The 26,982-nt window shown below is 43.2% G+C and overlaps 1 protein-coding gene across 11 annotated transcripts; it reads left to right on the forward strand.

The window, feature by feature from the left end:
* Window positions 1–1,475: 1,475 nt before the first annotated feature.
* Window positions 1,476–26,483, forward strand: arhgef11 (Rho guanine nucleotide exchange factor 11). Of its 11 annotated transcripts, XM_023346363.1 has the most exons (43): window positions 1,476–2,492; window positions 2,621–2,806; window positions 5,225–5,239; window positions 5,491–5,573; window positions 5,678–5,782; window positions 7,269–7,318; window positions 7,410–7,467; window positions 7,542–7,741; window positions 7,844–7,915; window positions 7,997–8,101; window positions 8,234–8,282; window positions 8,982–9,052; window positions 9,194–9,286; window positions 9,636–9,704; window positions 9,806–9,910; window positions 10,824–10,922; window positions 11,096–11,138; window positions 11,231–11,327; window positions 12,139–12,261; window positions 12,718–12,741; window positions 12,834–12,960; window positions 14,148–14,241; window positions 14,752–14,781; window positions 14,963–15,095; window positions 15,972–16,175; window positions 16,336–16,383; window positions 16,627–16,775; window positions 16,865–17,005; window positions 17,197–17,273; window positions 17,505–17,630; window positions 18,130–18,247; window positions 18,545–18,693; window positions 18,779–18,854; window positions 18,931–19,113; window positions 19,215–19,296; window positions 19,424–19,495; window positions 19,613–19,653; window positions 20,719–20,868; window positions 20,949–21,173; window positions 21,453–21,572; window positions 21,688–22,052; window positions 22,502–22,634; window positions 22,768–26,483. In XM_023346363.1, exons 2-43 carry the CDS (start codon window positions 2,772–2,774, stop codon window positions 22,815–22,817), a joined length of 4,389 nt encoding a protein of 1,462 aa, XP_023202131.1. In that variant the 5' UTR covers window positions 1,476–2,492; window positions 2,621–2,771; the 3' UTR covers window positions 22,818–26,483. The 11 variants fall into 11 exon arrangements, with proteins under 11 accessions (XP_023202131.1, XP_023202130.1, XP_023202134.1 ...); XM_023346362.1 differs by having other exon boundaries at window positions 1,476–2,806; XM_023346366.1 differs by having other exon boundaries at window positions 1,476–2,806; window positions 9,015–9,052.
* The last annotated feature ends 499 nt before the right edge of the window (window positions 26,484–26,982 follow it).

The raw sequence follows: 26,982 nt of genomic DNA on the forward strand, positions 1-26,982 counted from the left end.
GCAAATAATCTGGAATTTCATGTTTTATTGAAGAAAAGAGAATGATGGATTGGGCCTCCATCAACAAGTCTCCCCAGATGACCCTGGGAGGAGGAGACCCTGTGTGGGGATAATCAGGAAATAGTGTTGTTTTGTTTTTGTTTCTTTATGTAGAAGCAACTTGAAGCAAAGAATTGGTTTGTGAACACAACAACAGAAGTGTTTTATTTTTTATTTTTATTTAATTCATTTTCTTTGCTACATAGTACGTTAATGTACACCAGGTATTGACTACCAGTTAATCAGAGTAAACTGCAACAGTAATGGAATATCACCATGCAACGTTGAAACTGGCAAAGCAGGCTTGTCCCTGCTTGTGAATGACTAAACAAAACCCACAGAGACGGTAAAGAAAAGTCACCTTAATCCCGCCTTGAACTGTTTTGTGAGACGGATTAGAGATGAGTCAAAACTGAAAGTCCACGGGATCGTGGCGGCTAGAACTGGAAGTCTCCGACTGGAGGCTGCAGACGAATTTCATGAGCTTCCAGTCAGAAATATGTCAAGAACGCTCCCTGGAATCAGCTTTTCCACCGGCAAAGTGTTAGATCTGGAGCAGATCCAAAGTGTGTGTTGGCAGCATGAAACATGTCGGGATCGTCCTACATTGTATCACGTTGTACTGTAGTTAGACCCACGCCAGTGAACAAATCTCGCCTGTCTTGCAACTTGCAAATCCAACTTGCTACTTGGATGTAACGGCAATTCCATATCCGAGCGTTGATTTCTGAGACGAATCGAATGTGCGTGTGTGTGTCCTATTTGTACTTTGATGTATCTCATTGAACGATTGTTACAATAAACAGGACACAGTATCGGGAAAATGTTCCTTCTCGGGTCTGATTGGATTACATTGAGGGAAATACATTGTTATCGTCTTGTAGTTATCTCCCTGGTTTTCTGACTAACCGTTGGAATTTGCTCTTCTTCTGTATTTGGGTGTGACGTCACTGCTAGGTCCAAGGTCCAACCTTCAAGACAAATCCAGAGGAAGCAGAAATTTCTCAAATGTCTGTTGTAAAGTGTCACAGATCTTCTTTTGGCTGTTGCAGAGGATGCGGTCTTCTGTTATCATCGGTTGCGGTAGGAGCTCAAGATTCGGTTGCTCACACCAGCTGATAAAGAAGGGTGGCTCTGTTATGGGGACTCTGTTCTGGAACTTGTAGAGTTGAAAGAAGAATGCCTTGTAAAAAAAAAAAAAAAAAAAGAACATTCTCTTCCAAAGACTACAACAAATGTATTAAGTCCTCATAACCTATAATAACTCTATGATAAAACTTAGATAAGGAGAGCTCCTTCTACACCCACTTTTCCCAGCAGCAGTGAAAACGTATTTTTAGATTTTAACTGAACTCCGGCCATTCCAGTCGTTTTCAGCTGCAGGTTGCAGTCTTTCCCACACGAGGTCGCTGTTTCAACTGTTTTCGTGCTCGTGATCCTTGAAGATATGCTGGTTGATCAGCAGTCAGGACAACAAGATAACACAACAGCAGAGATCATTATTTTTTAACAACTGGGACTGTGGCGAGAGCGACGGATATCAAAACTACGTCTGGATTTCTTTCCCCCCCTCTGCGTTATCACGACGGGGAAACAAACCTTTGATTAAATCAGTTTTTTTGATGGGAGAAAAGGACCTGCCTGGGATTTGGGACTCCTCTGGAATAACGTGCAGCTACCCTCGCTAACATGCCACTCTGCGTCTGAAACAGCAGCAGAGCGGGACCCCTGGATATACCTAGCAGCGTATACACACACACCGAAGGAGTCCAGTGCGTATAGACAACCACGTATCCTAATGTTGCCAAAGCTATGCGGTGGTTTCGTTTTGCAGCGCTACCCGGTTAGCTAGCTAGCTAGCGCGTCGGCTCGTTGGTTTCTGCAAGCCGGGGACGCGGCGCTTACGGTCGGCGTGCGCGCTAACGCCATGCCGGTGGTCGAAAGGGGCCTACTGGTCGTGGCGGTTTCCCTCAGCTAACGTCGGCTGGATGTAGCGGGCCCCCGGAATTTCTACGTGTTAGATTAGTCGCAGGGGTATTTGTGTTTAAATTTGAAAACAGCCACGCGATACAACTGAAAACAACATATATGGAGAGGATTAGTTAGATCAGAGCATCTGCTACAAGCTCCACATGTAAACAAGCCTGGCAAGTGTGTGTGAGAGAGTCTGTGGTTGGAGGTTAGCACTAAATATTCAAGTTAATCCTTTGTTGTTGTCTGTAACACTAGTTCTAGGTGTTAAGGTTAAGCTCCCAGTGATTCAGTTAAGTTCAGCAATGGGCTTAAAAGTCGTGGATGTTGTTGATCTGCAGCGCTGTCAGACATATCAGCCATTCATTCATGATTGATGACCCTTGAGGAAGCAGACCGTCTTTCATCCATCTCCACTACAGCGAAACCACAACGCTAAGCCACTGACACTTTCTGGATTATAAAGGTTTTGTCATTATCAGGTAAATACCGAGAGCCTTTTTAGGGGGCCTGTTTCAGCAGCACTTTATTTTTCAAGTCCCCACTGACCTCACTGGGACTCCCTACAGTGTATGGGAACATGAGGGACTGTCTGTTTGATCTGAACCAGCATCCAAGTAGCTTCAAGGACTGATCAAAGCCCAACAGAGAGCCCCATTGTGTGGACTACGAACTGAACTGAACGGGGAAAGAGATGGTGGTGATAAGGGAGGCCCACTGACTGTGTTTGATCCCACACCAGGAAGCAGAGGAGTGCAGACATGAGCCTCCGCCAGCCCACATCCACCCTGGACAGGTACGAGCCTGCCGTCCGCCATCCTCTACGTCTAGACGGGGTCCTGATGTTGGCATCTTATCTCCGGTGCCTTCCATAAAAAATGCAGTGCTCTTTTTTTTTATTTTATCAGCCCGAAGTCCGGTTTGGCTGAGGGAAGAACAGGTCAGACAGGTTGACTTTAGGGATGGCGAAACAGCCTCCTGGAAGAAGAGAGGGCACATTGTGTAGACCTGCCGATAGTTTACCGCCTGCTTTCATTCGCCTTCCCACTGTCTGTACCCTAAACCCCCTTGTGCTGCTGTGGATTTTGCCTTTCTAATGTCTTTCCATCACCTTTGTCTTTATCATGTGTGTTTCCTGTCTCTCTCACTGTTTGCTGTTTTCCCTGGTGTGTTCTCACGCTTTCGTCCAATGCTCCCCACTACCTTCTTTGTGTGTCATGTGACAGCAAGGTGGCCAGTGAAAAACACACCCACCTGTTCAGGTAGGACTACTGCCCAGCAGTGAGTGCTCGTGTTTGGGTGTGTGCGGACGATAGCGATGCCCACAGATTGTACCATGAACGCATTTTTGTAAAAACGACACAAAAGTTGACTCTTCTACCAAGTCAAATATATACATTTTTTAAATATGTGCAATTATACAAGCGATGGGTCACCCAGGAGTTCACCCAGTAACTCCTGGGTGAATATTGTCTACATTGGCGGTCTCCAGTGCCACTCTTTGACATCTATTGTCCTCCCAACTTTTTAAGCTCTACTCTAAAACATCTCAATCGAAAGGCTCAGTTACATCTTCAGCATGCCGTTAGGACTGGGTAATGCCAGGTAAAGAGCCATTCATTTTATTGAGGCATATTTGAACAGGGTTGAATCTAAAAGTTGCTGGACAGCAGCTTTTCCAGACTGGACTTGGAGACCACTGGTTTAGATCATTTGAAAGAATGAGACTGTTGTTATTGGATCTTGTCGAGCCTCTAGGAAGCAGAGTAAATCCTTCTGAAAGCAAATGTGTCAATCTGAATCTGGGATTGTTCTTACTTATTCTGAACATGAGAATAGACTAAAAACATCCGGCTGTAAAGAAGTTGATTTCCCACTTTCTTCTCAACAGTAGAAGTAGTAGTGTTGTTCTTCCTTCATAGTAATGCTATCTGAACACCGCCTTGCAGGGATGTCTCAATTCAAAACCAGTTAATGGATCTATTTCGTGATTAGTGTTTGAGTCGTAATTATGTGTTTTATTAGTGTCGTGTCCCATTTAACTTCCTAACCATTGGCAGTCTGGTCATCACAGTGTCTGTTTTTCTGCACCGTAACATATTTGGTCAACAAAATGAAGGTACGCTTCTTGGTAGGTTGATATTTTGCTCCTGCTGGCAGAAGCGTTAAGCTAGCTCTAGCATTTTTCATCCTCTGTTTTGATATGACTCTTTGATCATTCGGCTTTCATTAGGGCTGCTGAGTATCTCTCAAAATTACCTTCTCTGTGACACCAGTGTGTGCAATAATAATGTCACACAGGGCTTGTTTGGACTGCTGCAATTGTTGGCTAACAGATTTTGTTATGAACTTGGATCCCAGATTCCTTCTAGATTCCACACCTGACAAAAACGAGTCTCAAATATGTTAACAATAACAGGGTTTTGGGCGCACACATGAGAAAGCTAAATGAATTACTGTAGCTAAAGGATGAAAATGTCAGGAAAATCGTACTTCAATTGCTGAATAGTATTTCAGGTTGACCAGATCCACTGTACCTACTTGTAACCAAGGATACTGGATCAAAGGGTGGCTAAAACAAAGCCTTCATCCAAGTGTTCACTGCACAAAACACAAAGAAATAAAACAAAACAAACCTAAAATGAACATTTCAGCAAGACATAGCCACTTGTTTAAAAGGCCAATAATTCTTCAATATTGATTAAAACGTGCTGGACTCACTGGCAGGTTATTACTTATAGCAAGACATTTGTCCTCTTCTGCTCTGTGCCGGCAATCAGGTCGTTTTGTTAGTTTTCCACTGATTACGTGATTGGACATTGCACAGCTGCTGCTGCTTCCTACTGTCTTGCGTCGGTCCCTCCAGAAAAATAAACACTGAAATCTTCCCCTGCCTCGGCTCAGTCATTAAACATTGAGTAGACCCAATAACTCTTACAATATGCGGGGGAAGTGCACACAGCCTGCAGCCGTGTTTTGAAATGCTTCCTGTGAACTTTGACCCTTAAACATGTGTATGCTCTGTTCATTCATCACCTTTAAACCGAAAGTCCTGACTGCTCTCGAGTGTTTGCTCGCTGGAGGAGGAAAGGGTCTGCCGTTGCTTTGAGAAAGCTTTCCCTCTTCCAGCCTGTTCAATTCTCCATGTTTGTTGTTCTGAATCTCTGTTCTCTGTTTATCTGTTTCCTTCTTTTCCGTCATGCTTCGCTTTCAGCCCTTTTGCTGCTTGGTGAGTTGTTTCGTGCCCACTGTCTTCTTGTTGGTGTCTGTCTTCGAATCTCATATAAGATCTTCTTTGTATCGTGTCTCTTCCTTCACTTTCTGCTTCTCATTACAAGGTTTACTTTGTACTTTGTGGTCTGCTCCAGTCACTTCTCATTTTTCTCTTGTTTATCTGGTCTCATTATCTCCAGACTTCTTTCTTGTACTCTAAATAGGTGTAATTGTATGCTTACATGGTTTTTTGGTCTTTAAACTCAGGCTCAACAGTCTGACAGCCGGCGATTCGGAGCGCAGAGGCCCTGCCAGCCAACAGAGAGAGGTGACGATAGATGAGAGTTCAAGTAAGTACACACTAACTGCTCTGGCTGGTGAACGAACTCTCGGCTTTAGCGCCGTAGTTATTTTTGTCTGTCAGACTCAACCGTGACGTTCCCCTCCCGGCCAGGTCCTGGTCTGGTCCACAGGTGTGTGGTGGTGCAGAAAGACCAGCTCGGTTTCGGCTTCACTGTCTGTGGAGAGAGAGTCAAGCTTGTGCAGAACGTCCGACCAGGTGAGACTCATTTTAAGGATATGCGAGTGCTTCATGCTGAATCGCTACCACAGATCGAAGGGGAAGTTGGATTCACACCGACCACTGTCTAGTCTGGTGTAATCGAACCAACTTCCGTTTGCGTAGAAAGTCTGGTTCATTTGGGGAGGTATGAATACGTAATCAAACTCTGACCCAAACCAAAGAAGGCTAACTCTGGTTTGCCTACAAAACTAGGACTCATTTTGTTTGAAGTGAACTCTGGTGCACTTAGAATGCACATTTGAATGCAAGTGGACCAGAGACGGCTCCAAAACCAGGAAGCAGACTACAGTGCAAGGCATTCTGGGTCAGTAGAACCAAAATAAACTCTAGCGTTAGCGGGAGAAATGGCTCATGGTCTTTTACCAAAGACTAAAGAGAAATTATATAGCCGCTAAAATCTGACACTACTCCATTTGTAAGTAGTGCTCATGTCTTCTTCTGAGGCTTTTGTGTCATTTCCTTCAGTGATTCTTGGTGCAGCGCCACCGCAGGCGAGCGGGAGGAACATGTTTTTCAAAGAGTTTGGTTCCATCAGCTGTGAAAACAATCCTGGGGACAACATTGTCAGAATGAGCGCTTCTTCTCCACCATAATAGCTATTTGTCTGGGCAATATGTTTTCTTCTTTTCAAACCAGATCCAATTTCTGACTTTAATCTTTGAATTGACGAAAATGAAAGATTTTGGTTGTTGTTTTTTAGTTTGGGATATTTAAAATGTCTTCCAGTTCCAGTGTTAAGTGTTCTTTACAAAATGACCTATATAATTTGAAAGATCAACTATATAGTGAGAGTAAAAACAAAGGTAGCCCAGCTAAAATATTTATCGTGTAGTTTCTCAATGAAGCAGTCTGGTGTTTAAGAGTCTTGTGCTTTCAGTTTTGCTTAATTAGTTCAGCTCGATTCAGAGGCAGAAAGAAAGCAGTGATTTGACAAGGAAGTCAAATCACAAGTTTCACCCCACCTTACTCTGTTATCGTCCTGCTGGCTTTCACACAAGTGTTGTTAGGCAACAAGATCCACACTGCTTGGGGTTGTTGTCCCAGCTCTGAACTTTGCTGCCTCCCTCTGGAGGGAAGAAACTTTCAAAACGTCAATGTGAAAGTGAACCCAAACAAAAACACACCTAGTAAATCTGCACTAACACTGCGAGACACATGATGTACTGTTTCCTTACAAAGAATAACACACATGCGAATGCAAGTTACGTTCATTTGAATCCCACAGTCTTTTTATTCTCTGCAAGGTCCGGCGGACTGTGTGTGTTGTTACGGGAACTGACGGTCTGACAGGACAACCCCACCGCTACCCCATTTTCCGACCATGACATTTGCCGCTCTAAGATGGCGAGAGTGTTAAATAAGCTTTATAGTTTTTTTGTTGTTGTAATCAGCCCTCATTTGACCTACGACCTCCTATAGTTTCTATTCATTGCTTGACTTGCATGCCTGATCTCCATCCCAGGTGGCGCTGCAGTCAAAGCTGGAGTACATGAGGGGGACCGGATCATTAAGGTTTGCATTTCTTTGTTTGAAACTAGTTTTAAATTTTTTTTATCTGGAAGTGTTTTGAGATTTCCTTCTTTGTGTTGACTTTGCCTCTCAGGTGAACGGCTCACCGGTCTCCACCATGACTCACCAGGAAGTGGTAAAGCTCATAAAATGTGAGTTTGACAAGCTCCGCCGGATTGGTGTTCGTAGCCTCAGGTTTTATTAAAGCCGTCCCGTTTTCCTGCAGCCGGACCGTACGTCGCCCTAACACTACAAGGACCGCCCCCGTCCGCCACCTCCGTGCCCTTGGAGCCCCTCCCTTCAGACTCTACGCCCAATCAGAGGTCTTCTCTGACCGGGGAGGGTCCACCCCCTCCGCCTCCACCCTTGCCCTCCGGACTGGGCAGCACCCCATCCCAAAGAATCACTGGACCCAAACCGCTACAAGTGAGTGGGAAACCTTTAAAAGTCGTTTTTGAATTGGTTAAAAAAAAATTTTCAAACAATTTTTTTTTTTTTTTACCGAAAAATGGCTAAATGTATTCGTAGGATCCAGAAGTGCAAAAACATGCAAGTCAGATACTCAGGAAAATGTTGGAGCAGGAAGAGGCTGAACTCCAGGTGGGAATTCTGACGCAGAAAAAGCCAGTTAAATGTTTCAAAGTCACAACATTCGCTCCATTAAGCTGCTTGTTTCTGCAGGGCTTGATGGAGGAATGGTTGAAGAGCCCGTCGCCGTCGCTGGAGGAGCGCATCGAGAGCGCCAAGAGGAGAGCTCACCAAGTCAGGGTCAAGATTCAGAATCAGGTCAGCAGAAAAAGAAGCAGCATAAAAATCAAAAGGGAAAGTTTCAGTAACAAGTGATGCCAGGATGGGATGACTACATCTTAGGACGATTACTTTGTTTCCTTTTCTCCTTCTGTCTTCTTTCCTCCTCAGGAGGGAACGGGATCAGAATCTGTCACAAACTACATCCAAGCAGGAGAAGGTTTGTCTGCTTTGAAATGATTACATCAATTTAAAACTTCAATAAAAAAACAAATCGACCAAATTTGATTTCCCATTTTAATAGATTTATTTCGTTTTGGAAAATTTTAGATTAGTTTGAGCGGATCAGGGAATCATAAGATCTCCTGCTGCTTTTCGAGCAAATTATGTAGGATTGCATGCTGAGGGGCATGATTCTTTGTTTTATCGTTTTTTTCAGTTTTTATTTTTTATTGTCTGTTCAAAATAAATGAATGGATTAATCTCAGAGATTTTCTAGAAATAAACGTCTTCTAGCAAATTTTTGACTTTTCAAGCTCAGAAATTTCCCAAGTTTTTTTCTAGAAAATTTCTGAGATTTCTCTTTTTGTTTTTTTTAAATTTTATTTTATTGGCAGAAATTTTCTCCACCTTTTTTTCTTCTCTTTCTACCTACATTGGCTCTAATGCGCCATGTTAGAGATACAGATGCTTGACGCACTTTTCAGATTTTCACAAAGACAGGTGATTTTGGACACCGTTTTCACTTCCACATCAAAGCACCAGTTTGTGTTGCTGGATCGCATAAAACCTTAGTAAAATACGTCGGAGTTCATGGTTCTAACGTGACAAATTGTGGTTTCAAAAACAAATGCGAGGAGGTTTTTGCAACGCACCTCAGAGTCACTGTAAAAGTTTTCTGTTGTTGTTGTTTTTGCAGGACGTTGTTACAGATCTTCCTGTTCTCTCACAGGACGGCTGTCGATAGACTCCAGTGAAGGAGACTTGGAGGTAACACGCTGTTGCTGTGTGTGTGTGTGTGTGTGTGTGTGTATGTGTGTGTGTGTGTGTGAATGTCCACTCATCCCGTTCCACTCATCCTGGCTCCCTCTACCCCTCCCTCGCTCTCCCTTCCCCTCCCGTTGCCCTCAGGCCTTTGAGAGTCCCAGCTCCTCCCCCTCATTACCCTTCAGGACCCCCTATCACCGACGCCAGAACTCGGACACACACACCCTGTCTGACACGGTGAGACAGACACACATTTGCTTTCCATTCTTTTCTTCTCTCCCTCTCATTCATTTTTTCATTCATTATTTACTGATTTTTGCGACAACTGTTGCTCTGTCATTTTACCGAAACAGGAACGTCGTCACGCTCGCCGTTTGCAACACTTTGATTCGCTCGGCTTGTTTAAAAAAAAAATCTCAACGTCACAAAGGAAAAAACAAACAAAAACAAAAAGTGTTGGTTTGTGTTTCAGACCGTTTAGGCTCGCTGTTTCCTGCCTGAACACAATTAATAAATGAAAACAACTCTTGATGCGTTTCAGAATGCAGGATTAAACGAATTGCTCTTCAATCCGATTCTGTCTCAGGGTGCTAAAGCCCAGATCATCAGCCCTGAGGATGAAGATGAAGAAGGTGATGGCTATGCCTTTAATGAGGTGTGTTGTTGTTGTTGTTGCTTTTTTTTTCTGTTTATTTTCCCCCAAATCACCTGACTGCTTTTCATCTTGACTTTGCTTTCCTTTCCACCCGTTCGTAGATGGACGGTCCCTTCCAGGACATCGAGTTGTTGAAGTCACGGCCGGCACACATGACGGTGTTCATGAGATACGTCTTCACCCAGCTGCTGGACCCAAACCCTCTGGTCAGTTCAGAGCTAAAGAGATTTGCTCTGATTAACTAATTACATATGACCCTCACTGGTTTTCTTGGTGCTTATTTCTGATCTAAAAAGGTTGAAATTTGAGTCAGGAGTATTTGTTCGGGCTCTTTTCTAATCTACGTTGCTTTCTAAATATACATAAACAGCGGTTAAATCTTTTTGTGTGTGTGTGTGTGTGTGTTTTAGTCTCGGAGCCAACAAATGTTTTATTCTTTAAGACGTCAAAAGTAGAGAAAGGTGCATAAAATGGCGAAAAAAGTGATAACGTTACATTTGGAACAGTCGCCTTGGATACAAAGTACAGAACAGAAACCCAAGACAAAAGTAGCAAGGTTTCCGACTAAAATGTGATGGAAAAAAAGGTTTACATGTTAATTTTTCCTGTGAGGAAGAGGAAGTTAGGAGGACAGAAACTTGGAGAGACTTGGAAATCCATTCAGTTGTGCAAAACGCTTGCGTGGAGCTAGCCTCGCCTTTGAAGACGTAGCTCCTCCTCAGAGCTGCAGTTTCCAAGCTTCTGGCATTTGACTCCCCCACTCAGCTCCTTCAGACTAGCCAGCAGCAATTAGCAAATCGTTAACGGAGCTGCTTCTCAGTGAAACGCAGATAAAAAATGTTGTTAAAGGGTTAATAGAGGAGCCATGTTGTGATGACGTCCTGACGGCGGAGTTTCAGAAAGAGTAGAAATTTTTAAAGAGACAGAGGCTCAATTTGAGTTAAATTACAAAGTAAAATTTCTTTCAAGTCATATTTGATATATGTAGCTTTTTTTTTTTACATAACTGAAGGTAACATAGTTACTTTATTGTGCCTTAAAGTGGCACTATGTGCCTGGAAAACACATCCAAACTGGGATTTACTTTCTTACATTCACGTCTTCTCCTCCCCCCCACAGCTGTTCTACCTGTCTGTAGAAGCGTATTTAGGCTCCACCCCTAAAGACGCCCGCGCACTCGCGCCTCAGATCTGCTCCCACTTCCTGGATCCAGATGCTGTACGTCTCCATGTATCTCTCTGATAATAAGCAAATGTGTTTTGCAGAGATTGACAACAGTAATAATGTTTGTTTGTTTTTTTTGTAAAATGTGCAAATAAATACATTATTACAATTTTAACCATAATGTCACACCTTCAGTGCGCCAACTCATTCGAACATTTTTCTTGCAGCCCTTGAAAATCAAAGTGCGCGAGGAATTTCTGACAGAAATAGGTAACAGGAGGCTTCATTAATAATCTGATATGATGCCAGTTATTTTTGTGCATGCTTTTATATTCTATCACTAATGTTTGCATCAACGTCAGAGAACCGCCTTCATGCCCAGGAGGACATCCGAGGGCCTCTGTCCGAGCTGCAGCAGCAGGTTCTGCCTGACATCCAGGATCAGATTCAAGACTACAGGTGCGTCATTTTAAGGATGCTGCAGTTCAAAATTCAACACCATTTTCCCTCCAAAATGTCTGTTCTGACTGAGTTTAAGCTCTACAAAGTGTTTGTTTTGGTATTTTCAATATCGCCGCTACCGTGTCGTCGTTGGTCTTGACCCTTACTAAACATTCAGTCAGAAAAAGAGCAACCTGCAGGTACAGGTCTGAGTCTGAAGGCTTTTGGTTTATTCTAAGGACATGAATTTAAACCCTGCAGATTCTGATGTGGGTCTCTGGCTTTGAACTCCGTCTAGTTCAGCTGTCTCTCCAAAGGTTTAGTTACATTTAAACCTTTGTAAAAATTCAGAGAAATGCAACAGTATAACCAGTCATGCCAACTTTAACAAAGATGGGAAAAAAAAAAAATCTTTGTAGAATATCAATTCTACTTTTTAACGTTCAACATGAGAAGGAATAGATGGACAGAGGCAAAACAAGCTAGCTTGATCTTATGGACACAAAAAACTTATGCAGTTTTTGCTTTGCTTGATTGTAATGCAACAAGCCCCCCAAAAACTCCCCCATATTTAGATATTTTGTTTTTCAGTCTTAAATTTCATGCAAAGTGGCATTAAAAAGATCTTACGAAACCAACAGACTCTCTGCCTCAGTTGCTTTTGTAACTGGATCTTAAAGGTTTTGTGTGCAACGCTCATTTACTGCAAGTTGTAAAACCGCTACATGTATAGGATTCTGTTTCCTGGTAAAGAAGCTCTTTATTTTATAGGTTGTTTTTTGGGGGGTTTGTTGTAGCCTGTTGAGTTTGTGTTCATGTCTCCTGACAGGAACAAGCAGATGATTGGTCTGGGCTCTCTGTTCGGAGAAGGAGACCTGCATCAGCTGGACGGAGACCCCCTGAAGGAGAAGCATGTGGTGGACAGACAGGTCGCCGCTCTCTGGGAGATTCTGTGAGTCACGAAGCTGCCTTCATGAATGGAAGTCGTGAAAGGTAGTCCATAGTTTTCCTCTTTGACCGGCTCACTTTGACGTCGAGAAATCAGGGAAGTCTCTTTCCTTTTAAAGAGAGAGAGAGAAAAAAGCTTTTCTCTTAGGAGCTGAAACTGATTTTCTGTCTCTATAGTAGATCCACCTGCTCAGGTGTTTATAGAGTCCTATAAAATAGTTAATCACAAAGCAGCAGCAGCTAAATGAGCATAGCAAAGGTCGTTGCTCCAGATGTAAAGCCTGGAAACCATGTGACGCTTGCGCTTTCGGCGTTTTACACACACCGTCAGATTCTCCCGTCACATGACTGAGACGGCAGGGCTTCTGTTTCTAACGCCTGTGGATGTAGCCAAACCGCTGCAGGTCCAATCAGTAACCCTTTTTTTTTTTTTTGGTTTTGTTTTTTTCCCCCATTCCAGATCAAAGCATGAAGAGGACAGAAGGTAAAAAGCGCGTTTAACGGCTATTCTGCACTTTAACAGCTTTAGGTCTCTTCGTCGGCCTCATGGCGTCGGCTCTCTCTCCTTCACTGCAGCTCTCCTCTGGCCTCAGCTGTGCTCCTCTACCTGCGACACTCCGGCATCAAGCTCAGAGACTCCAAGGTCTTCCTCGGCCTGAGCACGGAGAAGGACAAGTGGCTGGCTTTTCTGAAACCCAAAAAGGTAAAGACAAGGCGGGATTCTTATCTGCGCTGGTAAAAATAAAAAAATACATAAATAAGCGTCTGATTTGAGAAAAGTAGTCGCTGCTGCACACGTAGTTCATCTTTAACCACAGAGGAAGCGAGTTTGTTTTCTTGTTTTTATAGCTCGTAGTATGTGAGAAACCAAATCCGCCCCCGAACTTTAATGGATGTTTTAACTTGAAAGCCTTGAAAATTCCAAGCTGTTTGGTTTTCAATAAGCGCCGAACTCTGCTCTCAGTCAGCAGAGGGTTTATGAACACTGCAGAAACACCAAATCTCACCAAGGATTTTTGATCTAGTTTCTAGCTCAAATATCCTAGTACACTTAAAATAAGGCAGAACCAACCTAAAAGTAACTTTTTAGCACAATGTAGAAGTTTGTATTAAGTCAATAATCCCTCAATATGATGAAGAAGTCCTAGTTGGCAGATTATGTAACTTAAAACAAGATATAAAACCATCTTAGGGCAAAAATGAAGTTTAAAAAAATTGCAACCTTTTTGAAAAAAGATGCTATACGATCAACAATTTTAGTTCTGCAACATCCTGGAAGGTAATTAGCACCACATTTTCAAAATCATGCAGGTTCTATAACACAGCTCAAAAAAATTAAATTAGTTTAGTGTTCCACTTATCACCTGAAAGTTTCACTTCCTGTTCAGGTCTGACTAAACCACGTGAACAAACCGATACGTCTAGATACCAAATAGTTTTCTCTCAAATTGCTCTTTCAGTTGCTGGTGGTAGTCTTCCTCCTGCAGTCACAGCATCCACAAAGAAGAGTGTTAAAGTAGGCATGACTCGGTGCTTTCTCATGGTGCGTTCACTGCCCGGAAAAAGGCTGGAGTTTATTGGAGTATCAGTTTAATATTGAACCATGAACAATATGAACCTGTTTTAATTTGATCTGTGAACAGCAACACACTTTGCAACTTGTTTTCCGCCACGTTTTCTAGAATCCTATTGGAATATCAGTTATTTTTTGCCATCTTTATTCATTTTAACATCGTCTAACACTAATGGGAAACATAATGCATTAGACTGCTTCGAATTGGTTATGGATTTTTTCAGTGTTTACACTCAAGAAAGCGTTTTAGCACATATTTTAAGCGAACGGATGTAGAAAAGGAAAATTATGTTTACAATCTTTTTCTCTTTCTGCAGCCGAGCAGCGTGAAGAAAGAGAAAGATGGAGAGGATAAGAAGAGAAACCCCATCCTGAAGTACATCGGCAAACCCCGGAGCACATCTCAGTCCAGTAAAGAAACACACACACACACACACACCGTTTTTAAACAGAAGTGAACCTCAAATAAATACGAGATCCTCTATTTACAGCAAATGATTCAATAAAGTGATCCTGTGACATTTATTTCATACAGAAAAGCAACAGATATTTATACTGGTAAACAAATAATACATTAACTTATACGGTTTGTTTTCCTAAAGCTGGAAATATTTTTCATAAAACCGATTTTTGCCTTGAAAAGGGCTGTAGCCTTCTTTCAGTCAGCTGACCTGGCAGTGTGCAGCCGTGGGTTGCTCTGCTGATCTGTGTTCTATGAAGTTGTTATAGTTAATTGTTTGCAATAACTAGTGATAGAAAACACCCTGAAACTCTCCCTTCCACTGTTCATGTCCAATCATAATAATTTCATTTTGGTTTTTGTTCACCATGTTGTTTTACTTTCTTTTTTTTTTTTTCTCTCTAATAATTCTTAATTGACTCATGATTTGTTTCTTTTTCGGCTCATTTTTGGTTTTGTAGCATTCCACGTCCCGTTGTCGCCCACAGAAGGTACTTTTTTTTTTTTTCCCTCCTCTTTATTATTTCACTTTTTTGCTTTTTCAATTAAAAATCTGTTCTTCATCAGTTGATTATGAGGTGGCACTTACTGCAGACTCAATTCCAGCCCTGCTGTCTGTCTTGCTGTTGCTGCTGTTTTGGTCGTCGTGCTGAACCGAGACGTGTTTTGCAGTGCGTCCCGGCAGCGTGAAGAACATCATTCAGCAGTTCGAGAACCACACAGAGCTCCCAGGAGAGGAGGAGGGGGATGCTGTGGACCCCCAGAGGCTCTCCTCCAGCAGCTTGGGAGAGGAAGGCATGGACAGGTGACTGCAAAATTAACTGCCTAAAATTAAGGCATTAAAATGAGAATAAATGTTAGTCACAGGTCTTAAATTTTGTCATGGAAGGCTATTATTTTTATTTTTTTCTCATCTGACTTTTCTCAGTAGCACACAAGCATCTCCACTCCACTGTGCGACTCCAGGCTACCGGCAGCTATCTGCTAATGTACCCTTGCTAGCTTAAATTTTGCAGTGGCAGGAATATTTTATCTAGCTTTTTTTTTTTCTTCTTCCTCACCGGACTTTTCTGTTAGGTGAAACTTCTTCATTGCATTCTGTGACTCAAGATAGTCGAGGCTACCAGCAACTAGCTGCATATTAGCAGTTTGGAGCTAGCTAGGATATATTAGCCAGCTAGCTGCTAATATACCATAGCTAGCTTAAATTTTGTCATGGCAGGAGTATTTAATGTAGGCTTTTTTTTTTTTTTGTTGGACTAAATTTGTCAGGAAAAAAATTTGATTCACACACAAACATCTTCATTGCATTCTGTGAGTCTAGGTGGTCAGATAGGCTAATGGTAGCTAGATGCTATGATACCTTTGCTAGCTTAAATTTTGTTGTATAAAAACAAAATGTAATGTAGTTTTATTTCCTCGCTGGGCTTTTCTGTCAGGTAAAAGTTTTGAGTCGCACGCAAACATCTTCATCGCATTGTGACTCAAGGCGGTCAGGATTAGCTAGCTACTTAACCAGCTAGCCTTAGGGTTTTTTTTTAACCTTGATGGTATTGCAGCAGAATTCCCCACCATCTTATTTTTTCTGTTTCCATTTCATTCAAGATGACATTACAAAAGTCTTGGATATAACTTGCTGAAACCGGCAGGCACCTTGACGTTTCCTGCTTTTCTCTCGCAGTCCCACGGTCTCGGTGCGTCTGGGGCGCAGCGGGTCGTTGAAGGCTCAGGGTGAAGACCGCCGGCGGGGCACCGTCTCCAGCGGGGACTCGGTGCCCCGCTCTCGCAGCGACGTGGACATGGAGGACTGCGAGGAGAGGGAGCAACCGGGCCTCCGGCTGCTCCAGCACAGCGCCTCGTCGTCCGCGTCCAGCAGCTCCGCTAGGTAAGGATTCTCGCAGCCGGACTTCTTCTGTGTTTTTTTGGGGTTTTTTTTCCAGTTAGCAGCTCTGAGTCCAGGGGTCTCGCTCAACAGCCGCTCACATTCCCCTGATCTGGGTAGCTTCTTCCTCACGCCATTTCTATTTCCACTCTCCCACACTCAGGTCTCTTGAGAACCCTACACCCCCATACACCCCTCGGTCCAGACGCAGGTGAGTCAGGATTAACAAAGGATCACCCAGAGTGAGGGAAATTAGGAGCACAGAGGCGGAAATGGGGACATTTTTTGTTCATAATAGCCATCATGGCTTTAACTCATGGCTGACTCTGGAAATATGAATCCTTTCGAATAATTGTCTTCCTGTTCTTCTCTTCATCCACGTTGTTTTCTTGTCGTTCCTCCACTGTCTGTTCCTGCTCCCCTTTTCTCGGACCCCATCTCGATTATCCTACAGGAGTGTGGACTCACAGCTGGCCCTGCTGCCAGACGCCGCGGTGCTGGAGGACGAGGTGTGTGACGGTCAGAACTGGAGGGACACGGTTCCCCCTGAGCTCCTGGCGACCCTCGGCCCCAGGGAAGTGGAGCGGCAAGCCGTCATTTACGGTACGGTTGGCGTTAACCAAGATTTACGACAAAGTGACGTACGGTAAGGAATTTATTTGTCATTTTTGACTTCCCTTTGTTTCAATCAGAGCTGTTCACCACTGAGGTGTCCCACCTTCGGACCTTACGGGTTCTTGACAAGGTTTTTTACCGGAAGATGAGATCTGTGCTGAACTCGGAGGAGCTGGCCTGCATCTTCCCAAACCTGCCTCAGGTCTACGAACTCCACGGTCAGTCTGGGTGTCAGTGTGTCGTCAGGCTACAAAGCTGGAGTTTGGAAGATGTTTTTTATGGAACGGAAAACTCTCGTAAAGTCACGGTTTTGTCACAGTACTATTTGTGTTTCACTGTGCCTAAATGTCCATGCTGTATTTCTGCCCCGATGTTGATGGTCTTTTTTGTTGTTTGTTTTTCTATATAGCGAGTCTTTGTGAGGAGATGAAGAAGCGACGAGAGAGCCCCATCGTTCAGAACATCGGAGACGTCATGCTGGCCAAGGTGAGCCACTCCTGCTGTGTTTACGAAACTCTCCTGGGACTTAAGCTGGACTGAGACGGAGTATTTCAATAACAAACACTCCCAAGTATGTTTAGCATGCAGGTTTAGCATCCTCTTTCTCTTCTAAAAGGGATCAGTTAGTTATGGTCCCTTTGAAATGCCGGGGGATTTTAAATAAGAATCTGCTGGTCTTTCCTTTTTACCGTCCTAACCCTCGCTGTTGTCTGTCAGGTTGAAGGCGCAGCTGGAAACGAGTTTCAGGAGCAGGCGTCGCAGCTCTGCTGCCAGCAGACTCAGGCTCTGGAGCTCATCAAGAACAAAAAACGGAAAGATCCACGCTTCGCCCAAATCATCCAGGTCCGCACGCTCACCGACTCCAGAACAACTGAAAAAAAAAAAAATAAGAATAAAATGTCTACCTTGTCTTTTTAACATACTTGGTCACATTCATATTTAACATCAGTTTTAACATTTAGATTTAAGTGATTTAATATCCTAAAACTGGAAAAATAACCTGGCTATAGATAAGATTTCTGTTGAGGAATAAATTTCGACATCCCTTCCTATTTTTTATTCTCATTTAAAATGGCTGATTGCTACATCACTATTGGATGCGCTGCTCATGATTAGAGCGTAATTGCTGAGCATTTGTATGGAGGTTTGACCTTTTATAAAACTAAATAAACCTTTAGCATGGTGTCCTTGTGACTTTTAAGGTGGCGATACAAAGAGTTGCTGTTTTACAAATCTCCTCTTGTCGGACCTGTCTTTCTCCCCAAACATAATTTAATTCTTTAAGAAAACATAAAAAAGACAAAGGTTCCGCTGACGTTTTGCTGACATGTCTCCGGCTCAGGAGTGTGAGGCGAGTCCTCAGTGTCGGAGGCTGCAGCTCAAGGACCTGCTGGTGTCCGAGATGCTGAGACTCACCAAGTATCCTCTGCTGCTCGACAAGATCATCAAATACACAGAGGGTGAGAGAGCAGGAAACGATCTCTAAAAGGAAGTCGAAAACAGTCGTACTAGCATTTAATTTCCTGATATAAATACTTAATTTTCTTGTGATAAAGAGTTATCTTACCTGTGGTTTTATGAAGATAACGACTTCATTTACCTACGGTTTTCTCGAGATAAGTTGATTTGATTTAAAAACGAGTTACATTTTTGGGAAAACGTCGATGCGAGCACATTCGCTCTCAGCTTCCATTGAAACCTGCTCATATCTGTTTTGGGGTTTTTTTTTTGGTTGTTTGTTGTTTTTTTTTCTTCAGGCGGGTCATCGGACCTCCCGTCGCTGCAGCGTGCCCAGGCTTGTTGCCGAGGCATTCTGAAGGCGGTCAACGAGGACGTGAGGGAGACGGAGCACCGGCAGCGCCTCAGTCAGTACCAGCGCCGGCTGGACGCCGCGCCTCAGTTCAAGGTGGGGCCAAACGTTTTTAACTTGCCGCCCTCGTAGCTGTCCTCTATTCATCAAACACCGTTTAAAGCTTGTTCTTTCCTCACAGAGTCTGGACCTCACCACGAAGAGAATGATTCACGAAGGTCCTCTAGTCTGGAAGATCGGCAAAGACAAGCAGATAGGTCGGTATTCCTCCCGCCGATCGGCTGACGTCGGCCGTGGCGTCCGTCTCATCTCGCGTCCGCGCTCGTTCCTCAGAGATCCAAGCGCTGCTGCTGTCGGACTGCATGGTCCTCCTCCAGAAAGGCCCCGACGACCGGCTGCTGCTTCGTTATCCGTCCCGCTGGATGGGCGGAGGAGGAGGGGTCATCACGGACACCAAGACCTCCTTCAGTCCCCTGGTGAAGCTGGACTCGCTGCTCGTCCGCTCCGTAGCTACAGGTACGGTCTTTGCTAAAGTTTGGACGTCCTTTTCTTTTCTCTCTCTCTGTTTTTTCTTTCCCAATAAAATGACAACGTTTGGGTACCTTTTTTTTTTCTAGACAAAAAAGCTCTCTACATCATCAGCACCAAAGAGACGCAGATTTACGAGCTGGCGGCGGGGTCGCCGTCTGAGAAAGACACGTAAGCGGATTTCTTCTGCTCAAGAAGACGCGACGGGCAGACGGACATTCTGCTTCTGTTCACCTTCAGAAGTCACGTTTTGTCAGGATGGTTCGCTAACTTTTTTTTTTTGCTATTTGATTTACAGCTGGAAGGATTTACTTGAAAAGACCATTAAAGCTTCAGCTCCACAGAGCAATCACGGATCACTTCCTGCATCGTGAGTATATATGTCGAGAATAAGAAACAAGGGGAAAAAACAGTCCCTTCATGTTCCCAGTTTTTAGCTACATCGCATGTACATGTATTCATTCGGTATGTGTATTGTTTTTTCCAGTTCTCCCAGCCTCCGCAGCATTTCACCTGCCTTAACTGAAGGTAAAATATCTTGACGGAGAAGGGGGAAAAAACTTTTAATATAGTGTTTTCCGGCTATTCTTACGATCTCAGATATACAGCAACACTTACAACACATTAGTGTCGCTGTTATAAAAAAAAAAACTAAACTAAAATTCAGAAGCTGTGTCCAAAACTTAATTAGTAGCTCGTATATTCAACCTTCAGCTGCAGGAACTCAAGGTTTCTATTTTTTTTTTACCCAATACCCTGCTATAGTTCCACAAAAAAAACTATTTTCCTGCCAAAACAAATATGCGAGTTTCTTGCAAATTTTCCCAAAAGAATGTTCAAAAGCATCAGGCCTAACTGATGCTAACTCCCACCTGCAGGTGGCAGTATTTCATACTTCTACATTTACTTGATGTCCAGTTAGCTGTGAGCTATATGACCAATAATAAAAAGTCACATTTACCGTCATAAATAAGCTTAAAAATCACAAAATGTCTTGCAAATATTTCTAAATTAGCGCCACAAATTCTGTGATTTTAATTGCAAAGGATCCCAGAAGGAATTCTGAAATCCTGCAGGGACTGATAAATGTGAAAAGAAGTTCAGCATTAATTCATTTTCAGAAATAAGTATTGAATGCAGAGACAGAGGTTTATTAGTATTTGAAAAATGTAATACGTCTAATCTATGCATTCTGGCACAACTGGCCCTTGAGAACAGTCCTGACCTTGCTAGGACCCAAAACTGAAAATGAATATGACCGCAACACTATACGGACACTTTGTCAGCACTAATGAAGGATAACTCACCTCAGCTTGCCAAATGCATGAAGTGGCTCTTACAGGAGGACTGGCTGGCCTATTTTCTGGCTGTTTCAGCTAATAACAATTGACCATTTGGGGTCACTCAGAGACTCTGTATCGGGTATGAACCTTTCAACCCAACATGGTCAGTCGCCTATTAAGTTTGAACGATTCAAACTGGTTGGCAGCTAGAGTTCCGACTACGTTTGTTTCTAGGGACAAAAACCGCAGAAAAAATTAACATTAAAACGCAAAATTCTTACATTTCTTTTATTTGTTTCTAATCCACCAGTCCATCCTGAGGAGGAGCAGTCGGAGTTTATCGGGAGCCACGTCTCCGCTGACGACGGCATGCTGGGTGACCGTCCCACCGACCAACCTGAAGCCAACAGCAGCGATGAGGACCGGGCAGTGGGCGTGGCCGAAGCGGCTCTGCACGACGGTGGGGAGAAATCGGAACGCAACGGAGTCAGAAAGCAGCATTTTGGGTTGATGTTGGACTTACTGTTGTTTCGCCTCCAGTGGAAACGCTGCGGAGGCTCCTATTGCCGGACACGGACGAGGACCGGAGGAGCCACGATACGGACAGCACCCCCACCAACACCATGAGCAACGGGAACGCCGACGGACGACAGCAGGACTCCCTGGAGACCGTCCTGGACCTCTGCCTGAGCGAGCCGGAGCCCGGGCAGCCAGAGGCCCCGCCCCCAGAAAGCAGGCAGCCCAGCGCCAAGGTGGTGCGGAGAGGTAAACGGATTGCAGGGAAGACGGACGTCGACTCCGATCTCTTAATCCTCACCTGCTGATGATGATCAAACCGAAGGCGACGTTTTGTCTTTGGAATCTGGGTGTCTTTGCATGTTTCCTTTCAACTTGTGATTATAATTTTCTTTCTCTCTCTTTTTTTTTTATCTCATTTGCTTGCAACAACAAAAAAAACCCACAAAACATGCTTCTTCTTCCTCCCCCTTCTTTCACCCTTCCACACACTTTTCCTTCACACACACACATCTATCCTCTGCGTAGCTATGGTTGCGGGTGCTCCTCCTCCTCCTTCTTCTCCTTTTGCCCCTGACGGCACCGCCGGCGATGTTAGCCTCCCCTCCGATCTGTCGTCGCATTCTAGAGGCGAGGCCGACACGCAGGGTAATGGAGACCGAACCTGCTGCAGTTGTCACGAGACCACTCTCAAATATAACCAAATATAACCTTTGATTCGGGCGACGGCGGTCGAGCTAAAGTCGCTTTTCCACTCTCTTAGGGAACTTCTTCTACCTGGTGATGCCGTTAGACCAAGGAGAGAGCGTCACCGACGACCTCCCCGACCCTCCTACACCCACCGCCAGCCACTTCCCTCAACCTCCACAGGAAGTGTCGTCACCACAGACTCAACTGGAGGAGAAAGAAGAAGAAGAAGTAGTAGCGGCCTGCTGCACAGAGTTCATCCAATCAGATTCAGAAACTATGCAAATGGAAGTAGAGTTAGAGAAAGACGATAATGACAATGACGGTGAGGGTGTTGAAACGGACCCGCCTCCAGCTACACAACAGAGTCACGTGATCAGAAACGCGGATGAGATTTTTCTCACCATCGAGGGCCTGATGAGCAAGTTGCACAAGCTGAAGGTGAGTTTCGTTTCTTTCGTTGCCCCTGTGTAGGAGCCGAGACGATCCGGTTCAAACGGCAGCGTTCAGAAGTATTAAAAACGCTCCAACTTTTCCAGTTTTTCTCAAGTTACGACCAAAACATGGAGAATTCAACTGGTTGGGTTGGATTTTATTTAGGTGAGGTTGAACACGTTCACCGATTAAGCTTTTGGTTGATGAAACATTGTTTTTCTGCCTCTGCCTTAATTTAGAATTGGTCCAAATTTTGTAATTTGCAAATAATAAACAATGCAGTCTGAAAGCTCTTTAATTCCAACTTCCACCCGCCATGTTGAATTCCTTCTTCTCTGCGTAACGGATGAATGTGATTCTGTTTAGAGCGTTCTATTTAGATTTTGGGTTCGTTTACAGAAGTGCACTTAAGAACAGTTCCCAATGTTTGCGTTGACGTTTCGATTCCTTTGCAGGAAATCGAGAAGGCCCACCACAAGCTGCTAGAATCTCTCAGAGATCCCTCCCTCAGCCAGGAGTCGGAGGACCAGCCGTGTCGCTCAGCAACCGTCTCCAGGACGCCGTCCATGGACCGCAGCTCAGGAGACGGTTTGTGAGCGCCGTTATTTAGATGTTTGGCCTTTTTTTCTTTTTTTTTTTTCTTTAAAGCTTATTGCTTTGCATATCTAAGCATCTCTTTTTTTCTTTTTTTTTTCTTGTGGTTGCGTTTGCACCTAAACAGGTAAGGAGGGAAACCCGGGAGATCCCAGAATCCTCTCAACCGGATTCTGAGTGGGTGGGTTCGCTCGCTGTCGGCTGATCTCCACACGCGTCTGTAGGTTGAACACTAAGACGTCCGGCGGATCTAAACGCACATCTCGTTTTACGATGGGAGACGGCACGATGGAGATAGATTATTGTTTTTCAAGGACGGAAGTCTGGAGAGAGAGAGACAGAGTGAGCTAGGGAAAAAAAAACAGGTAGCAGAAGAAGGGTGAAGAAGGAAGTTTGAAGAACTTGAAGTTTTTGGGGGAGAAAAAAATGACCAAGTTGGATTCTTGTGAAGGAAAAAAAAACAACAAGACTTGACGTGTTTTGTAGAGCTGGTTGAAGAAGCGGAGCAGAGAAGTGTTGAAATGTTAATGTAAGGAAATGTTCCTAGGGACCCGTCACCCCAGCACTTTACCCATAATGCATCTCTCCCCCCAAACCCAGCGCTCCCCAGTCGCGTTCGGACCCGACCGGGGAGCAGACGACAGTACGTTTCACGGCCGAAGGACTGTGTCTGATTAATTCAGGTCTTTTTTTTTTATTATTATTATTATTATTATTGCACTGCGTAAGGAAAACCATAAGTCACACGAACACAAGCACCACTAAACTCACTAAATCACTGTGGAAAACTCTACTTTTTTAAAAATTCTTTTCACGTTTGGTTTCAGCTTTCATTGAAGCTGCAGGAAGGTGGAAGTGTTGCATTATTTCACTTTTTTGTTTTTGCTTTGCTTTGGGGAAACACTACTGCTCTATTTACTACTGAAGAAAAAAAGAAGCAGGTAGGTTTAATTTCCTTGCTTCCACGGCGTAAAGGGATCTCCGGAGATTCACACAGCTGCTCACGTCATGCCAGGTTGGATCATTTGGGGAGGTTTATGTTCACGTGAAATAACCAAATTTTTGGCACCGGCGGTGCTGTATCCCACGTCTGGTGTTCGGTCTGAACATGAGGGAAAACTGTAAGTTGTTCGTCCTGCGGTTAAGTCAAGTGTAAAGTTTTTAGGGAGAAGTTCGGAAAAAGCTCTGGGAGAAAAAAAACGTATTTTTTTATCGTTAGTAAATACACTTGGTTTTGTGCATGTTAGCCTGTTAGCTTAGCATAAAACCGGAAGAAGTCACGTGTAAAAGACATTTTTAAAAATAACAAAGCACACCCGTGAGTACCTCAGAAGCTCGCTTGTTTATTTTATACAGATAATAACCCGACGAGTCATAATGTAATAGTTACTAGTAGCTGTGAATTTCAGTACATTTTCAGCAGAACTTGCTCAACGTTTTGCGTTGGTTCTGGTTTTGCGAAGTAGGGTTCTGTGCAGTCGGTACTTGATGCAGACTGAAAACAGAAGCATTTTAGGTTTTACATGTCCACATTTTTGATAAAACATTGGTAGCAGACCAACTCTTGCAAATGTCAAACGCAAAAGTAGCAGCTGTTTAGGTGCTAGCAGGGACCGCTACATTTTTGAGATTCTGGTTATTATATATTATGGCGGGAATTTACTTTAGTCTACACCCATCTTTGATTAGTGTTTGGATTGTATATGATCCAGCTGCAGGTCGGATACTGACCACTCGTAACGGCTTCACAGAACCCCACTAACAAGGAAATAAAGGTTGACATTTTCCTACACAGTCATACAAATATCGAGCTTAAAGCAATGACAATTACCAGCATATTTTTTTTTTTTTTTTAATAATTTTTCTGTTTGTTGGTGTGTAACTAATCAAAGTTTGAGCAACCTCCTGGTAAAACGTTTCCTCACATTAGCTTTTCAAATCAATTTACACTTTCGCCATTTTCACCCATTTTGCTCTGTCCCATTTCCTGGATTGAAAAAAAAAAACCATTTCATACCCATACAACTGAAAATACCTATCGTTTTATTTATACATAATCTTAAAAATGCTCAAGTCTAATATATCTATAAATTATTTCCTTAATATTTGTTATCGCACCCTACTTCCATTAACAGTAGTTCTAATGTTGACTCTTATGAAATGTTGACGCCTGATTGAGCCACCAGAATAACTGACGGCTCTCCTGCCACGCTAGTTTTAGACGCATAACTTGCGCATTGTTAGCGGGGTTTAGTTAACAGCCATGGTTCTCAAAGAGGGTACGAGCTGACACAGTCAGTAAAAAAATGGAAGTAGGGTACATAACTACTAAAATTAAAAACTTAAGAAATGGCGAAGAGGCCAAGTGAGAAGCACACGCTAGCATGTAGCATCAAGCTACATCAAAGCAAAACCCGACGTTAGCATGTAGCATCAAGCTAACGGTTTTCCGTCTTGAGCTTGCGGTAGATTTATGTTGTTTTTCTTTCTTTATATGCCTGGTGTAAAAACAAAAAAACTATTCCTGGAGCGCCCGTTGGGAGTTTTTTATTTTTTATTTTATTTAATATATGTATTGAAATGAGATTGATCCTGGGTGAGACCTGAACGCAACATCAAGAGACGCTAAAAACCAAGTGCTTTTCTCCTCTTCTTTTTTTTTAACCGAATCTCCACTAATACATGCTACATATTTTTTCTTACTAATTTATATTTTTCTTTACATTTCTCACAGAAACGTATCCGAAACACACGGGAGGGGTTTATTTCCGAGCTGTTATCATTATTATTATTGGAAATGATTTCCATCTTCCAAAACCGACGCTGTCACACTACAGCATCCTCTCCAATGTGTTGTCAGAACCTGGTTTCCTTTCTGGTGGTGTTCACACTCTCTGAAGGGGGAAACAGGACTACAGTAGCATGTGTATAGATGTATGAAATGGAGCTGAAATGGGAAGAAAAAAAAAACTGAGAGAGAGACAGATTTTTATCGCAGCTGATCCTGAAAAAACTTGCAAACTGGATCGTAAAGTTGGAAAGTGATCTACCAAAGTGAGGCGTTGAAGGGAACATTTTTTGTTTTGTTTTATTTACCATTTTGGCTGCTGGGAGTGTTTTTTTTCTCCCAGCACTACAGACCAGCAAAGGGATGTTTTTGTCAGTACTCAGTTTTGAAAATTCAGCACAAAAACGGCCCCCGCTCTCCCAAAAGAAAACCCACGACCCCCGCTGGTCTGCATCAGCTGAAGTCAGGATCAGTTTCCATCTAAATATCTTTCATCTCGTCTTTTCTCCTCTCCGTCTCTACTACTCAACTACAGTGGTTGTACTTTCTGTTTCTACCTCTACACTTTTGAATCTTTCTTTTCGTTGTATTAACTTGTACATTGGCATCAATGTTGTGACCCTAACTGGCTGAATTAAAAACGGCTCAAACTGAGGACCCTTTTTTTAAAAAAATAAACAAAACATACATACATATATGTCGTATTGCACAAATAAATTTCCCTGCACAGTGCAAACTACTGTATGCATAAACAAATCTTTAATTCCCATCTCATTGTCTTTTTATTTGGTCTCGTCGGTCATGTGTAATATAGAGAAATCCAACCCACTTGTTTTATAATGTTAATTTTTTTTTCTGTTCTGTAAAGCCTTAGTTCTTGTATTTGATTTTTATTTTTGTAGACATGATTTTAATAAAAGGATGCATAAATTATTTTCTGTTTTGTTTTGTTGTAAAAGATGGATGAGTTTGTTAGCTGCACAGAAGGCAAACAGATCTTTGTTTCTGGTGTTTGTGTTTTTGTGAGATTAAAACGATGAAACTGGAAAAGAAAATACCTTGTGTGGACTTTCATTGGTAAAAGAAAAAAAAAGGTTTATTAATAAAAAAATATTCCTTATGTTTTTAGTCAGTGCTGGATAAACGGTGTGCGGTTGGCACGTAAAGGAGCTGGGGATGAACTGCGCGATGTGCTCAGCAAAGCAGAAGAGCGTCACCTTCAACCAACAGTGCAGACAAAACCGGATATGCGCCTTCAAAATAAAACCGAAACGTTTGCGAAGGACACAAGTGAATAACTTCCCTACGAAAACCACTAGGACCCTGGATGAGTCTGATTGTGACGTAATTACGCACAGATTTAAACCAGCGCGCGTTTTGCCAATAATTCGATCGACTTGCATGTAAGTGATTTATACCGAATGGCCACCAGAGGGCGGACGTAAAAATTATTTTTGAGTCGATGTGGTATCTACCAGGGTATTTGACAGTAATTCAATATATTGTCTATAATATTATCTTGCATTTAAGCTGCCGTGGTTTTGCTGAAGCGCC

This window comes from Xiphophorus maculatus, chromosome 14, assembly GCF_002775205.1.
Source record: "Xiphophorus maculatus strain JP 163 A chromosome 14, X_maculatus-5.0-male, whole genome shotgun sequence".
Classification (NCBI taxonomy): Eukaryota; Metazoa; Chordata; class Actinopteri; order Cyprinodontiformes; family Poeciliidae; genus Xiphophorus; species Xiphophorus maculatus.

Coding starts and splice junctions, on each gene's coding strand:
- arhgef11 (XM_023346362.1), top strand. CDS start 2,772: ATGAGCCTCCGCCAGCCCACATCCACCCTGGACAG. Junction 12,961..14,147: donor CTTTTCTGAAACCCAAAAAG/GTAAAGACAAGG, acceptor CTCTTTCTGCAG/CCGAGCAGCGTGAAGAAAGA. Junction 19,114..19,214: donor CGTCCGCTCCGTAGCTACAG/GTACGGTCTTTG, acceptor TTTTTTTTCTAG/ACAAAAAAGCTCTCTACATC.